Raw genomic sequence first — 18201 nt, 5'->3', positions numbered from 1 at the left:
TCTCGGACTGCTAATTTAACTACTACAAGAAAAGGGACTTTTCCCTGTTTGTCGTGCCATATGTGTAATTCCATTGTTAACCACTTGCCGACCGCACGCTTATACCGTGCGTCGGCAAAGTGGCAGCTGCAGGACCAGCGACGCAGTACTGCGTCGCCAGCTGCAGGCTGATTAATCAGGAAGCAGCCGCTCGCGCGAGCGGCTGCTTCCTGTCAATTCACGGTGGGGGGCTCCGTGAATAGCCTGCGGGCCGCCGATGGCGGCTCGCAGGCTAAATGTAAACACAAGCGGAAATAATCCGCTTTGTTTACATTGTACGGCGCTGCTGCGCAGCAGCGCCGTAAGGCAGATCGGCGATCCCCGGCCAATCAGCGGCCGGGGATCGCCACCATGTGACAGGGGACGTCCTGTCACTGGCTGCACAGGACGGATAGCGTCCCGTTACAGCCCGGATCACCGGGGAAGGGAGGTTGGAGAAGGAGGGGGTGAATGTCGCCGCGGAGGGGGGCTTTGAGGTTCCCCCCCCCCGCAACTAGCCTGCACGCAGGAGCGATCAGACCCCCCCTGCACATCATCCCCATAGGGGGGAAAAAAGGGGGGGCGATCTGATCGCTCTGCGTGCACCCTGATCTGTGCTGGGGGCTGCAGAGCCCACCCAGCACAGATCACAACAAACAGCGCTGGTCCTTAAGGAGGGGTAAAGGGTGGGTCCTCAAGTGGTTAAAGGAGATACTTTCACACCCTACTACAGGGAAACGTTTTTCAATCAATGACTATTACACATGTGACTCTGCATATGTTGTATATCTTCTTCGTTGCCCCTGCGGATTGATTTGTGTGGGGATGACCACACAGATACTTAAAATGCGCATCTCCGCACATAAGTCAGCTATCCGCTCGGGCACATCTGAACAAGCGGTTGCTAGCCATTTTTCTGCCTGTCGCCATAATGTTAGCCAGTTGAGGGTCCAGGTGATTGACTCAGTCCCCCCGGGGGGGGGGGGGGTGATAGGGTCAAATTATTATTGAGACGGGAGTTGTTTTGGATTAGGAAGCTGGATGCCCTTGGTCCAGGGAGTCTTAACTGGGAGTGCGAGTTGGGTCCATGTGTTTATAGATAGATGTCTTGCTGATTGTTTTTTTGGTCTGGACGCCTGGAGTCTTCTCTTTGGGTTGGTTCTGTTTTTTCTTTTTTTCCCTGACCCTTCCCGACCGACGGCATTTGGTGGCCGCCGGTCGGGGGGGGAGACGGGTTTATAGAGAAATGTATTATTTTTTATTCTTTGATTATGTTGATTTGTTGGCTCTCATGGACTGGCCGCCGCTGATATGTGACCGCCAGTCCTGGCAGGCCTTTAAAATATCTTTTTGATTGTTTGCCTGTTTCTTTCCCGACTGGCCACCAGGGATGGACGCCAGTCGGGACAGAATTGGTAATTTTTGTTCTCGCCGGCCCAGACTGGCCGGCGCTATTGAGGCGGACGCCAATCTGGAAGGGTGAGATATGATTATTGTCCTTGTTGCGATGTTCAGTGTCTGGCCGCCGCTGTGGGTGGCCGCCAGACACCTAGCGTTAGTTTTGTCATTTGCTTTTTTCATTTTTTCAGATTTCTCTTATTATATTGTTGACACTCATTTCCATTAGGGTCAGGAGCATGTACACTTTTTAATCTGAAAGTATAAGTTTAATGCATAACCGGTATTCTTCATTGCTTGAGAACCAGATCCTTGTAGCTCCTGAATGTCCCGTTGCACATTCCCTAAGAATGTATCAATCACTTGGTTGGAAGGGGGGCAGAAAGAGTTCTTATTTCGTAATGGAGTGTCCTTAAGTCTCAAGGGCCCCATAGTTGGTAAAGGAACCTGAGTTGGTTTCGGAAGATTGCTAAAAAAACATTTCAACTTCAAAGTCCTTGCAAAAGCCCAAAGATCATATTCCAATTGGAGTGAGTCCCCATCATTGGTAATACTGAATGAAAGACCTCGATTGAGTACCCTGATCTGAATATCATCCAAGGCATATGAAGAAATATTAATGACTAAGGATTCTTGCGTTCTCTGAGTGTCATTGGAGAGCCCGAGGGTTCGACGCGTTTCTTTGTGCTTTTTGGCAAGCTGATATTTTCTCCCACCTCTCCTCATCCGTCTGGAAGGATATTGGCCGAACTGTCCGAGGGCAAAAAAATCGGATTCTGATTGCTCTTCCTCTGTAGTTGTTATAGAATCATGAATGGGTCGAGGTTGTACAGGCCGTGGACCCTTAGGTGGAGCTCCTCTGAGACGGGGTCTAGGTTTACCCGGCCCACGGGACAAATTAGAGGAAGGTTGTTTTTGCCATATGTATACATAACCACTCTCATAATCAAGTGAGTCCCGTTGGAACTTCTGACGTTTAACACTTTCAAGTTCTTTACGATATTTCTCCAAGTTTCTGGATAAAAGTTCCTCACTTTCATTTTTCAGATTTCTCTTATTTTATTGTCAACACTCATTTCCATTAGGGTCAGGAGCATGTACACTTTTTAATCTGAAAGTATAAGTTTAATGCATACCCGGTATAGGCGATTGGATTGAAACGTCTATGGTTTAAACGATTTTTGCTTCCGGGTTTTTACGCGTATGCGGATCTCCAATGCGGATTGCCTAGTGGCAATTGGATTGGAACGTGTTTTTACGCGTATGTTTTTACGCATACGCATTGACTTCAACCATATGCGGATCTCCAATGCGGATTTCCGCGTGACGGTTGAGTGATCTTTTTTCTATTTAGAACATGCTCTACCCTCATTGGTCGGCCCTCCAGTGGTCATTTTAAAATGATTGGAGTGTATAAATAGATGTAGTTCCCCATCAGGTCCTCCACCAGATGGGAGGGCCTACAAGCAGGAACTTAGCCTAATTGGTTGATGACAGGGCGTCCAGACCATTCTGATTGGCTCCCTAGTGGAGCAAGGACTATTTAAGGCTGATTGTGTTTCATGTATTCAGTGGGCTTGTCAGCTTGAGAAAGAGAGGAGTCGCCTCTCGAAACGTCGCACAGACTTGCCCTTTTTGTCTTTCTGATGCTTTAAATAAATAAAAGAGCTTATCATACACTTGAAGACGGTGCTGGGTACCTTCTCTTGGAGTTTTTAAAAGGTAGTAGATATAAAAACAATAACTCACATACGGGGCCCATAAACTGTGAACCCCGGAAGATTAGCGCGCATGTAATGGTCAATCGTAGATCAATAGACAATGGTGCCGCCTGTTACCTTCCCGACCGGTTTCGCAGTCTTGCGTCATCACCAGCCAATCAGCATGATTGGCTGTCGTAGGCTTCAGCCTATGACAGTGGATCGCCTTTGTGCATCTGAAGGGGTCAGCCGAGTGACACGGCTGTCTGCTGTGCAGCGCTGCCTTAGTTCGCAGCGCTGTACCTAGTAAATAGACGGCGGTTTCGCAGTCTAACAGTCTCCGAGTGGCGATCGCTGCTGGCGGAGCGGAGCTCGGTCATTCCAGCGGGGATACACGCACATCGGCGCGCGCTATCCCCTGCAATCCCCACTCCGAGCACTTCACGCCGATCTGCGTGGAGTGGTCCTGGGGCTGCCGCTGTGTTCACGCCAATTAGCATGGAGCAATCGGCAAGAGGTTAAAGAATGAGATCAGGACTGTGTGTTTGTTCTTTACCTGAATGTATTCTTAAGTCTGTCCGCTGTTCCACCTATTTCCCCCTGTACCTCCTCTGTGCCCCCCCTTTGCCTCCAGTGTCCCCCTCTGTTCCTCATGCCTCCTCTAAACCCTCCTTTGCCACCAGTGTCCCCCTCTGCCTCCACTGTGTCCCTCTATTTGCCACCTCCTATCCGCATTTGTAACTTCTTGTGTCCCCTTGTTCCTCTTTTGTGTCCAACTATCCATTATTATGCCCCATTGTGCCTGCTTCATGTCCCCCCTGTGCCTGCTTTGTGCCCCCCCTGAGTGTTCTTCATGTCCCCCTGTGCCTGCTTCGTATCCCTATGGCCTTTGATCTGCTTCCATGTCCCCTGCCTCCCCGTCCTGTGCTTATTGAGTATATGGCAGATGTAATCTACTCACCTCCCTACTGGAGTCCATCACTGTGCGACATTACTCTTTTCTTACAGCTCACTCTAGCGCCCGGACATCTCCTCCTGCATGACGCATAATTACACACGCCATGCACTAGGTGATGTTGGATGCTAGAGTGAGCTTTAAGAAGAGAGGAATGTCGCACAGTGACGGACTCCAGGGTGGAGGTGAGCAGATTACGTCTGCATTCTTTTCGGGCTTGCAGGACAGGGTCAGATGGAAGCGCAAGGGGATCCCCCAATGTCATGCGATGGGATAGACGGCTCACTCGTATCGGCGGGTCATTTGAATCACGGACGTTTGTAAGTCGGGGGACTACCTGTAGATAGATAGATAGTTAGGATTGCTGTGTCTTATGTGGGTTGCACTGTGGGGATTTGCCGTTGCTCATTTGTATATCTTTGCACTGATTGACAATAAACCTTTTCTTATTTCACATTTGTGGTTTCCATCTGAGTCTTTGCTGTAAATTGTAATCTATTGTTCTGTTACTAAATGTAGCCGTGACATTTTGGCAGTGCATTAAAAATAGACAGGATTTTGTAATGGATTGGAAAACACTGTATGGGCTCAGGAACACTCCCCAAACCCATAGGCCCATATGCAATTTACGTTTTCTCCTAAATTTTCACCTAGGTGATATTTCCACACCTTGTCATAAAATGCATTTTAAACCACCAGCAAGCAAGAAAATACTCAAAATATTTTCGACAGTACTTTTCAACAACATTTGGGTACTTTTTCAATTGTAACTTGCTGAAAAGTTATTTTAAAGAGAAGGTGAAAATTACCTCCTAGGAGAAAACTCAGATAACTCTGGGGAAAAAAGTTAATTGCATAAGGGCCATTGGCTCTGAGCCGAGTTCATTGCTATATTCACAAATGCAAGTTGGCATTATTTCATGCAAAGGAGTACCTGTCTGCATTCTTGAATGCAAACCACTACCTGATTGTCCTGAACTCTTTTAATGCTGAACAAAAAAATACAGGCTGTGGAGCAAAATATGCTGACATCCAGATTAGATCAAGTCCTTTTTAGGGAAAGCTTTGCTTAGTTCAACAAAACAGTGCTAACTTACATTATAGTCACGGATTACAACAGCATGGTACCATAGTAAAAAGAGTCTGGGGCCATATGCAATTCACTTTTTCTCCTCAGTTATTTCCTAGGTGATATTTTCAAAATTGTTGATAAAATGCCTTTTAAGCCACCAGCTAGCAAAAAAAAATTACTCAAAATATTTTGATAGTACTTTTTCACCAATTTTTTGGTACTTTTTCAGTTGTAAACTACTGTAAAGTTATTTTAAATAGAAGATGAAAAAGTATCTTCTAGGAGAAAACTAAGGTGAAAAAGCTAATTGCATATGGGCCTGGGCTTCAATTTAATTCACTTTTTCTCCTAACTTTTCTCCTAGGTAATATTTTCATAACTTGTCAATAACATGTCTTTTAAGCTACCAGAAAGCAAGAAAATACTCAGAATTGACAGTGCCTTTTAAAGAGGAGCTGTCAGCCATACTATCTCAGGGAAAAAAACAACACATATATAAGTAGCTGAATACTTGCTCTACTTATACAACATATATATTGCACTGTCCACATTTTGATTTTTGTGACTTTTCTACAGTAAAAAAAGAGAAAATCCTTCTTAGCATTTCCCATCTTAACTGTGGCTATTTTTAAGCCAATCCTTGTGTAATTTCCTCCCTTACTATCCTCTGCCTGATTTGCCTGCCCTTTACTACAGAAAGTGCATTGTCTCAGCATGAGAAATATTGGCTAATCAGAGAGGAACAGAGGTGTGGGAGGGGGAAACAGTAGGGAAAGAGGCTTCAGCCAATCAGGCTGCTTTAGTTAAGTCTGAGGGGAAGTATAGAAGCAAAAAAGGACAACCCAGCATGCCCTGCAACTTCCTTTTTGTGTACCAAATGTTGTGTGTACCAAATAAGAGTCAGATAAACTGGGGAATGATCATTTATCAACAAGAAAAGTAATAGTGATTTTAACTTTTGGATTACCTGGTTAGCATCCTTATTACTTGTTTGCCAGAGAAAAATAAAGAATTGATTTTTTATTTTACGCCCGACAGTTACTATTTAACTTACTTTTTGGTACGATTTTTTTTAATTCCAGGGTGCTGAAAAGTTATTTTAAACAAAAGATGAAAAATAATCTTTTGGAGAAAAAGTAAACTGAATAAGGGCCTGGGTGTTGCTTTGGCCTGGCTAAAGGCAAGAATTGTCAACGATTTTAAAGTTATTTGTCAGATTGTAAAACTAAAAGTACAAGAAAAGAGACCCTAAAATGTTCAGTAGATGAAATCTTATTTCAGGCAAGAATAGCATAACATTTTGAAATGTCCAGCAGTTAGTCTCCATATTTTGTTTCCTCGGTTTCAGCAAATTCTGTGTTGTATGTGCACTAAATGCTCAGAGAAAATTACTTTACTTTGGAAGGTGGAGGAGTTTGACAGGGGTGAAGGACCATAATGCTGGGAATACACAATGAGTTTTTTCGACAGACTTACTGTCCGATCGTTTTTCCGATCGATTTCCATTCACTTCGATGAAAAAAACGATCAGAAAAACAGTCGAAATCAGGTCGGACCTGTTGGAAATGATCTATCGAGCCATCTATCTGTCAAAAAAAACAAAAACCTCATGGTGTATTCCCAGCATAAGAATTTTTAGTTACACTCCTGTCTCATCAAAAACTGTTAACAGTGAGAAAAAAAATTATCTCTTATCACTATTTGGTATGTAAATGAGAGGCATTAATGTCCTAGAAGTGGAAACAGGAAGTGACTTTTATCCTAATTAGCTATTTATTCCATGGATTAGTGTTAATCTGCATTGCTGTGTATTTAGCTATTCTATTTGAAAATATTTTTCCGGCAGCAAGGTGTGCTTAAAGGAAAAGTATATACTACTGAAAGAAAAGGCCAGTATAGTAAGAAAAATAAAACTGTGTTTCTAATGGTGGGCATACATGGTGCGATCCGGTGGCTCGATTAGCCGCCGGATCGACTCCTGCCGCGTCCCCTCGCACCCGCTTGTGCGCCCGAATTGATTACTGCTAGTCGCCGCCGGCGCCACTTATCTTCCGCTCGATTCCCTGCCATTGTCCACGGGCGGGAATCGAGCGGGGAATCAATTCATTCGTGATCGGACCTGTCGGATATTATCAATCAAGCCCATCAGCATTGATAAGAAAGAAACACACCGTGTATGCCCACCATTAGAGCTGGTAAATGGATGACTGCTCTCGTTTATCTTCAGAGTTTACCTCTAGGGTTCCACAGTATCAAAATTTAGATGAATGGGAGTGTTAATTTCATGTCGTTTACCGTCATTTGTCATCAATTGCTTAAGCGTCACGGTCTCACGAGTTTTTAAAGATGCTGCATGCAGCTTCTGGAGTCTTTATACTCAATCCCCCCTAGGGCTCAAAATGCGATGTGACAACAAATTATGTTAAGCGATTCTCAGTGCAGTATCAGAAAAGCATTTGGCTGTGACAAAACAAGCCGCAGAGAGCCCTCTATCTGATCTGACCCTAATTCTTTTTTTGCAAATTCCGTTCTCTGTTCTCCCCCCTTCTTCATGTTTATCAGCTGAAGAATTTGCGACATGCAATATTTCACTGGTAAAATTTACAAAATCTGAAATGGTTTTCCATGCATCCCTCAATTCCATCCACACCTCACTTCTGCTCTCTATCTGCTTTCTCACCACTCTTTGAACATTCTCTTTCCTCTCTAATCTCCAAATCTCATTTTACCACCTGTTTGTTGGATCCTATTCTCTCCCATCTCATTCCACAACTAGCCTCATCCTTCATTCCTGTACTAAGATTGCAATTTAACCGGTCCCTCTTCACCGGCATCTTTCCGACCTCACTCAAAAAGGCAGCTGTGACACCACTACTTAAAAACCATTTCTAGATCCCACTACACTTGCCAACTACATGCCTGTGTAATTTCTCCCATTTGCATCTTAATTACTTGAACACCATATACATGCTGAACTGAACATTATTTACCTGCAAACTCCTTTCCAGTCTGGCTTTAGCGCAAACCACTCCCCAGAAACAGCTCTTACTAAAGTGGGCAACGATCTTCTTACAGCTAAATCCAAAGGCCATTATTCCACACTCATCCTTCTTGATCTGTCCACAGCATTTGATACTGTTGACAGCATATTACCCCTTCAGTTACTTTCATCTATAGGCATAAAGGGCCTTGCTCTCTCCTGGATATCTTCCTATCTCTCTGTATGGTCTTTTACAGTCTCCACATGCTTTGTCTGTAGGGGTACCTCAAGGCTCTGCCCTTGCCCCCTCCTCTTCTTCATCTACATGCATGGCCTTGGCAACTTAACCTCCCTGGCGGTACGCAGTCTCCGATGCTGCGTCCGCAGGAGGATTTTTTCAAATAAAATTTGGATAAGTTGCTTAAGCTAGCGCTTTGCTAGCTAACTGTGGCCCCCAAGTCCCCCGGCACCACTGTGAACCCCCGATTGCCGCTGGCAATATTTACCCGTCCACGATCCCGTGAGAGCCGCAGCTTCACCATGTAGCTTCAGTAGTCGCTAAGGCGACGATCAGACATGATGTCATCGACGTCATGATGTCATGTGCATTCCCGATCCTCCCCATAGTGAAGCCTGGAGCTGATTGGGAGGCTGCGCCATCGCGGGATCCCTGGGGGGTACGTATAACGCCGGCGATCGGGGGGGGGGGATCGGGGAGAGTGGAGGGACTTGGGGGGCATTCTTAGCTAGCAAAGTGCTAGCTTAAGCATATAAAACAAATTTTATTAAAAAAAACCTCCGGGGGCCATGCGATCCTCTCCATCGGCTAGCCCGATCGTAGGTCGGGCTTACCGCCAGGGAGGTTAATCAACTCATTTGGTTTTTCAATACTACTTTAACACTGATGATGCACAACTGTACCTCTCGGCCCCAGACCTTAACTCCCTCACACTTGTTCCTGACTGCTTGTCTGCTATATCCTCTTTCAGGACCTCTCGCTTCTTGAAACTAAATGAGTAAAACAGAACTAATAATCCTTCTCCTCTCTCTCTGTCTACTTCTTTGCCTGATAATAACAATAAATGTTGATAGCACCCCTATAACTTTAGTTCTCAAAGCACATTGCTTAGAGGTAATATTTGACTCCTCTCTCTCTCTCATTTATTCCTCACATTCACTCCCTAACCAGCTCCTCATCTCCAACTCAAAAACATGTCGCATCTGACCTTTTCTCACTCAGGACACAACTAAAAATTTAGTACATGCTCTTATAATTTCTTGTTTGGACTATTGTAATATAATGCTTTGTGGACTACAAAGCAAAACATGTTTGTTTTCCTTACTCTGTATGGCAATACAGAATATGCTGGGGATTTATAAATCGATAATAATATTATTAATAATAATAATAATAAAAACCATCATGTAGCAGGGAAGATGTGACAGAGCAAGTGGTCATTGTACTGAAATGGTGCTTCCAACTTTTAAACGCGAACATTAGTCACTAAGTAAAACGAAGGTGTATTTTAAGTTAACAGTGCGATAAAAACTTTGTGTGTATGCATTTTTTTTTGTTTTTAACTATTTTTGTTTGTTCTTATTTTGCAGAACTTTACACTATCTTTGAGGCATCAGAAAAATACTATCTCCTTCAACTAAGCAATGGACCACAAATACTGATTCAACTTAAACCTGTTATGCAGCTGTATATCACCGTGAATCCTTCCTATACAAATCGGATGTGTGGTAAGTTGGTCAATCATGTTTGAGATGCAAGTGTGTGTGTGTGTGTGTGTGTGTGTGTGTGTGTGTGTGTGTGTGTGTATATATATATATATATATATATATATATATATATATATATATATATATATATATATACACAATGGGTTGCAAAAGTATTCGGCCCCCTTGAAGTTTTCCACATTTTGTCATATTACTGCCACAACATAAATCAATTTTATTGGAATTCCACATGAAAGACCAACACAAAGTGATGTACACGTGAGAAGTGTAACGAAAATCATACATGATTCCAAACATTTTTTACAAACAAATAACTGCAAAGTGGGGTATGCGTAATTATTCGGCCCCCTTTGGTCTGAGTGCAGTCAGTTGCCCATAGATATTGCCTGATGAGTGCTAATGACTAAATAGAGTGCACCTGTGTGTAATCTAATGTCAGTACAAATACAGCTGCTCTGTGAGGGCCTCAGAGGTTGTCTAAGAGAATATTGGGAACAACAACACCATGAAGTCCAAAGAACACACCAGACAAGTCAGGGATAAAGTTATTGAGAAATTGAAAGCAGGCTTAGGCTACAAAAAGATTTCCTTGAAAGCCTTGAACATCCCACGGAGCACTGTTCAAGCGATCATTCAGAAATGGAAGGAGTATGGCACAACTGTACACCTACCAAGACAAGGCCATCCACCTAAACTCACAGGCCGAGCAAGGAGAGCGCTGATCAGAAATGCAGTCAAGAGGCCCATGGTGACTCTGGACGAGCTGCAGAGATCTACAGCTCAGGTGGGAGACTCTGTCCATAGAACAACTATTAGTCACGCACTGTACAAAGTTGGCCTTTATGGAAGAGTGGCAAGAAGAAAGGCATTGTTAACAGAAAGAATTGTTAACAGTTTGCCACAAGCCTTGTGGGGGACACAGCAACCATGTGGAAGAAGGTGCTCTGGTCAGATGAGACCATGGCCAAAATGCAAACGCTATGTGTGGCAGAAAACTAACACTGCACATCACTCTGAACACACCATCCCCACTGTCAAATATGGTGGTGGCAGCATCATGCTCGGGGGGTGCATCTCTTCAGCAGGGACAGGGAAGCTGTTCGGAGTTGATGGGAAGATGGATGGAGCCAAATACAGGGCAAACTTGGAAGAAAACCTCTTGGAGACTGCAAAAGACTCTAGACTGGGGCGGAGGTTCACCTTCCAGCAGGACAATGACCCTAAACATAAAGCCAGGGCAACAATGGAATGGTTTAAAACAAAACATATCTATGTGTTAGAATGGCCCAGTCAAAGTCCAGATCTAAATCCAATCGAGAATCTGTGGCAAGATCTGAAAACTGCTGTTCACAAACGCTGTCCATCTAATCTGACTGAGCTGGAGCGGTTTTGCAAAGAAGAATGGGCAAGGATTTCAGTCTCTAGATGTGCAAAGCTGGTAGAGACATACGCTAAAAGACTGGCAGCTGTAATTGCAGCAAAAGGTGATGCTACAAAGTATTGACTCAGGGGGCTGAATAATTACGCACACCCCACTTTGCAGTTATTTATTTGTAAAAAATGTTTGGAATCATGTATGATTTTCGATCCACTTCTCACATGTACACCACTTTGTATTGGTCTTTCACGTGGAATTCCAATAAAATTGATGCATGTTTGTGGCAGTAATGTGACAAAATGTGGAAAACTTCAAGGGGGCCGAATACTTTTGCAACCCACTGTATATATGTGTATACAGTATATATACAGTATATATATATATATATATATATATATATATATATATATATATTTATATATGTATGTATATATATATATATATATATATATATATATATATATATATATATATATATATATATATATATATACATATACATATATATATATATATATATATATATATACCTGGCCATCTATACTGAGGCATCTATTCCTGGCTATCTATACTGAGGCATCTATACCTGGCTATCTATACTGAGGTACCTATTCCTGACTATCTATACTGAGGCATCTATTCCTGGCTGTCTATACTGAGGCATCTATACCTGGCTATCTATACTGAGGTACCTATTCCTGACTATCTATACTGAGGCATCTATTCCTGGCTATCTATACTGAGGCATCTATACCTGGCTATCTATACTGAGGTACCTATTCCTGACTATCTATACTGAGGCATCTATTCCTGGCTATCTATACTGAGGCATCTATACCTGGCTATCTATACTGAGATACCTATTCCTGACTATCTATACTGAAGTACCTATTCCTGGCTATCTATACTGAGATACCTATTCCTGACTATCTATACTGAAGTACCTATCCCTGGCTATCTATACTGGAGGCACCTACTCCTGGCTATTTAATATATGGTGAGAGGGCCCAGGTCCAAATTCTGCATTGGAGCCCCGAGGTTTGTAGCTACGCCACTGCTCACACGACATGCATGCATGCTGTGGAACAACACACGTGTCCGACTGTATGATATCTGCCCAATATTTGTCTAAATTGACCCACCAGTTGGAGCAAGCAAAATTTGCAATATCTGTTACTTGTTGTTATTGTTTAACGTCATTTGGCTAAATTTTTTTATACCAATTTCATCTGATATGGCGAGTTCTGTCATTCATCGACCGGTTTATATGACTTTTATCCAACGTTTGTATACCTGGCTTTTTGAACTTGTAATTTTCTTATTCGCTAATTGTTTTACTGCCTACAGCAGAGGAATACAGGGAGATGAGTTAAATGCCTTTTAGCACTCCACTTTCTACTGACTGACTCGCTGGTAGTAGAGGTAAAATAAAGTGATTTGTCAGCTAAAGAAAAACACGCACTCCACTAAAATAGGCTGAAATATCTGTCTATAGAATTTAGCAGTTCTTTTCCTTGAACAAAGAAACTGCTGTTCGCCCCTATTCCTTCTTACGTGGACTATTCCTAGATGCCTGTGATTCCCATTTACTGTAGTGATGTGTTCATTAGAAGTTGCTGAATTTAAAATAAATCCGCTTTCCTAAGAGAGAAAAAATACTGTTGTGCTGCACGTTAATGATAACTTCACTGAAATATCAATTAATTCACAATAGCGGTCTTTAACATAAGTTATTCAAACTGTTTGACATACTACTTGTTAAAATTCAAGATGTTATCTTAAATTTGATTTTGAAGGGTTGTTTCCCCTCTATAATCGCTGAAATAAAAGAAGGCTGACGTAACATTTTGCAAATGGACTTATCATATTCAGGAAGCAAATAGTGGATTAAGTATGATAGATTAACTAATAGCTTGATTAATCTAACTCAGGCCCGTATTTACATCACAGGAGCCTATAAGCACAGATGTCCTGGCACCTTTGACATCGTCCTCCATGAACCTACAAACCCCCACCAAACCGCACCGCAAGTGTGCTAGCTGGCCCAGCTGTCACTCCTCTTATTTCCCCTGCTTGTCATAGGTAGCTACAGGTGCCCCTTAGTATTAGGTAGCCAGAGGAACCTCAATATTAAGTAGCTACAGGTGTCCCCAAGCATTAGGTAGCCAGAAGTACTAAGTAGCTAAAGGTGCCCAAGTATCAGGTAGCTACATGTGCTCCCGACTAAAGTGGAATGCAGAGAGTCAGTGGCGTTCCTACTGTAGTGCACAGGGGGGTGTGGCGCACCGGGTGACAGACTGCTAGGGGGTGTCGCCACGTCCCCCCACAGCAGCAGAGCAGGAAGCCGCGCTAGGAGGGGCAGTGGCGGCAGCGGTGGGGAGGGGGGAAATATCCCCCCCTCCCTCACCTGGGACCCCTCCTTCTGCCTCTCTACCCCTCCATAGAGTAGCGGTGGCAAGTGCGGGCTCGGCGGCGGGGAGACATGCACACTTGCACAGAATTACTCACCACTTCCGCGTTCCAAGCGCCGGCAGCGTCATGTCGTCACAGATCTCCGCCTTCAAAGCCGCCCACTGTGCTTCCTGATTAGCGGAAGAACAGTGGGCGGCATTGAAGGCAGAGATCTGTGACGACATGACGCTGTCGGTGCTTGGAACGTGGCGTGGTGAGTAATTCTGCGCATGTCTCCCTGCCGCTGAGCCCGCAGTTGCCACCGCTACTCTATGGAGGGGTAGATAGGCAGAAGGAGGGGTCCCAGGTGAGGGAGGGGGGATATTTCCCCCCTCCCCACTGCTGCCGCCACTGCCCCCTCCTTCTAGCACTGCTTCCCCCTCCTGGGGCATCTATACTGGGGGCAACTATACCAGCTATACTGGGGGCAGCTATACTGGGGGCAACTATACTGGGAGCAACTAAACCAGCTATACTGGGGGCAACTAAACCAGCTATACTGAGGGCAACTATACCAGCTATACTGGGGGCAACTAAACTAGCTATACTGGGGGCAACTATACCAGCTATACTGGGGGCAACTATACCAGCTATACTGGGGGCAACTATACCAGCTATACTGGGGGCAACTATACCAGCTATACTGGGGGCAGCTATACTGGGGGCAACTATACTGGGGCAGCTATACTAGCTATACTGGGGGCAACTAAACTAGCTATACTGGGGGCAACTAAACTAGCTATACTGGGGGCAACTAACTAGCTATAGTGGGGGGCAGCTATACCAGGCCAGCTATACTGGGGGCAACTATACCAGCTATACTGGGGGCAAGTAAACTAGCTATACTAGGGGCAGCTATACTAGCTATACTGGGGGCAGCTATACTAGCTATACTGGGGGTAACTATACTAGCTATACTGGGGGCAGCTATACTAGCTATACTGGGGGTAACTATACTAGCTATACTGGGGGCAACTATACTAGCTATACTGGGGGCAACTAAGCTAGCTATACTGGGGGCAACTATACTAACTTCATTGGGGCAACTAGTTTCACTGGGGCAACTATACTAGCTTCACTGGGGGCAGCTATACTGGGGGAAACTACTAGCTATGCTGGGGGCAACTATACTAGCTATACTGGGGCAACTATACTAGCTAATACTTTAAATTACAGTTAGCTCCGCCCTCATCTGGTCATGATCATGCCCATTTTTGCCACAAAGCAGGTTGTGGCCACGCCCATTTTTTTTTTTGGGGGGTGTCTTTTAATACCCAGCACCGGGTGCCAAATGCCCTAGGTACGCCACTGCAGAGAGTTGAGTGAGTAACCTCTCATTTATGCTCTGCTTGGGAAATGGGGAAGGAAGGAGGGAGGCACTTGGAGAGTGGAGTGAGTCACCTTTCCATCATCATGCACTTGTAGGCATGTGCCTACAGTACCTTATGGTAAATCCATCCCTGATCAAGCTTCCAATAAATCCGTTATCCATGCCTGGGATCTGCTTGATTTAACCCTGTAAAATGTTTTGGTTCAGTCTCCTCAAACATGGATGCCCATAGATTAGACATTCAGAAATTCATGGGCGAGTCAAATTCCTAGCTCATTTTTATGTGTGAATGTAGCAAGGTTATTGGTTGCTTCAGTTTTGTTTTGGTGAGTAACCTGCATTCATCAACATGCCTTGAGATTTGCCTTTTGACTCAGGATAGCAGAAATTGATTTTGTATGTAGTTTGCAGGGACAGTTTTTAAAAGATGTATACAATATATAGTTTGTTCCAGTGATAAAGGCACACACATTATTTATGCTATATATATTGTGTTTCAGGCCTCTGTGGAAACTACAATAACATCCAGGCTGATGACTTCAAGAGCATGAGTGGAGTGACAGAAGGCACACCTGCAGCTTTTATTAACACATGGAAAACCAGAGACACCTGTCCAGATGTTGAAAATGTTGCTGATGACCCTTGTAGTCTTAATGCAGAAAATGGTAAGTCTGAACTGTACACACACAGCACTTGGGACTCTAAATACTTCCAAAAACGACATCAATAGTCTACCTGGTAGACACTAAAGCGAAAATAAATAAATGATATAATGAATTGGTTGTGTAGTACGGATAATTACTAGAACAATTGTAGCAAATAAAATATTCTCATATTTTTGTTTTCAGTTATATCGTTTTTTGTTTTTTTTATAACACTGCATCATTCTCTTATATTTGCAGTTTATACACTACTCATCATGCTACATGATTTTACAGAGCAGGCTAGAGAACTTTTGAACTGTTCTCTGCAGAAAAAAATACAGTGCAAGACACTTGAGATAATAAGTTTCAGAAGACAGAGCTTTCTGCGACTTCGTCGTGGAGCTCAATGGCTCAATTGCATAGATAACTGGAGATTCCTAACTCTTCCTGTACTGTAAACAATATTCGACATATGTCTCTGCTCCTAATGTTTTATTTCTTAGATGTACTACACATACAAATCATTATGTTATATTTTTTTTTTGCTTCAGTGTCTCTTTAAAATAGTAATGAGCTGGTCATTTTCCTGTGCATGTTTTTTCTAGGAATGTCACTTGGCTCTTAAAAAGCATCCAAAAAAACAACAACTGTATACCATACAGTGGTTTGCAAAAGTATTTGGCTCCCTTGAAGTTTTCCACATTTTGTCATATTACTGCCACAAACCTGAATCAATTTTATTGGAATTAGAAAATATTTATTGGAATTAGTAGAATTCCACGCGAAAGACCAATACAAAGTGGTGTACATGTGAGAAGTGGAAAAAAAATCACACGATTTCAAACATTTTTTTTAAATAACTGCAAAGTGGGGTGTACGTAATTAACCAGCCCCCTTTGGTCTGAGTGCAGTCAGTTGCCCATTGACATTGCCTGATGAGTGCTAATGACTAAATACAGTGCAGCTGTGTGTAATCTAATGTCAGTACAAATACAGCTGCTCTGTGATGGCCTCCAAGGTTGTCTAAGGGAATATTGGGAGCAATAACACCATGAAGTCCAAAGAACACGCCTGACAGGTCAGGGATAAAGTTATTAAGAAATTTAAAGCAGGTTTAGGCTACAAAAAGATTTCCAAAGCCTTGAACATCCCACGGAGCACTTTTCAAGCGATCATTCAGAAATGGAAGGAGTATGGCACAACTGTACCAAGACAAGGCCATCCACCTAAACTCACAGGCCAAACAAGGAGAGCGCTGATCAGAAATGCAGTCAAGAGGCCCATGGTGACTCTGGACGAGCTGCAGAGATCTACAGCTCCGGTGGGGGAATCTGTCCATAGGACAACTATTAGTCGTGCACTGCACAAAGTTGGCCTTTATAGAAGAGTGGCAAGAAGAAAGCCATTGTTAACAGAAAAGCATAAAAAGTCTTGTTTGCAGTTTTCCACAAGCCATGTGGGGGACACAGCAAACATGTGGAAGAAGGTGCTCTGGTCAGATGAGACCAAAATGGAACTTTTTGGCCAAAATGCAAAACGCCATGTGTGGCGGAAAACTAACATTGCACAACACACCATCCCCACTGTCAAATATGGTGGTGGCAGCATCATGCTCTGGGGGTGCTTCTCTTCAGCAGGGACAGGGAAGCTGGTCAGAGTTGATGGGAAGATGGATGGAGCCAAATACAGGGTAATCTTGAAAGAAAACTTCTTGGAGTCTGCAAACGAATTGAGACTGGGGAGGTGGTTCACCTTCCAGCAAGACAACACCCCTAAATATAAAGCCAGGGCAACAATGGAATGGTTTAAATCAAAACATATCCATGTGTTAGAATGGCCCAGTCAAAGTCCAGATCTAAATCCAATCGAGAATCTGTGGCAAGATCTGAAAACTGCTGTTCACAAACGCTGTCTGTCTAATCTGACTGAGCTGGAGCTGTTTTACAAAGAAGAATGGGCAAGGATTTCCGTCTCTAGATGTGCAAAGCTGGTAGAGACATACCCTAAAAGACTGGCAGCTGTAATTGCAGCAAAAGGTGATGCTACAAAGTATTGACTCAGGGGGCTGAATAATTATGCACACCCCACTTTGCAGTTATTTAAAAAAAATGTTTGGAATCATGTATGATATTCGTTTCACTTCTCACGTGTACAATAGAGATGTCCCGAACGGTTCGCGGCGAACTTCGGTGGTTCGCGTTCGCCTACCAAACGCGAACTTTCCCGGAAGTTCGATTCGCCCCATAATGCTCTATGGAGCAAAACTTTGACCCTCTACATCACAGTCAGCAGACACATTATTGCCAAACACACTGCTCTCAATGCTGGATGCCCGCTCCCCCTCCCTCCTCCAAGCAAGGTCCTTATACCATTTGACTCACTTGTCTGCTTACACTAATTAATTAAGGGACAGCTGCTACACACTCTGCTAGGGAGATTTTAATTAGGCTCTTGTGGGCTCCACCCTCCTACCCTTCTACCTATTCTCTCCTCCCTCCTACCGGAGGGAGGAGGGTCTCATCTGCCAGA

At 43.7% G+C, this 18201-nt stretch overlaps 1 protein-coding gene across 1 annotated transcript in view; it reads left to right on the top strand.

Annotated features, from left to right (window-relative positions):
- LOC137537859 (mucin-5B-like) overlaps positions 1-18201 on the top strand; it is a gene marked incomplete at its 5' end in the record, with an annotated part of 285507 nt that overhangs the window by 49458 nt on the left and 217848 nt on the right. The window contains 2 exons of the mRNA XM_068259809.1: positions 9732-9869; positions 15529-15693. Coding sequence (XP_068115910.1) covers positions 9732-9869; positions 15529-15693 — 303 coding nt within the window. The remainder of the gene's footprint in view (positions 1-9731; positions 9870-15528; positions 15694-18201) is intronic.

The sequence above is a fragment of the Hyperolius riggenbachi genome, chromosome 11, assembly GCF_040937935.1.
Source record: "Hyperolius riggenbachi isolate aHypRig1 chromosome 11, aHypRig1.pri, whole genome shotgun sequence".
Taxonomy (NCBI): domain Eukaryota; kingdom Metazoa; phylum Chordata; class Amphibia; order Anura; family Hyperoliidae; genus Hyperolius; species Hyperolius riggenbachi.
This window is presented reverse-complemented; position numbering and strand designations above follow the sequence as displayed.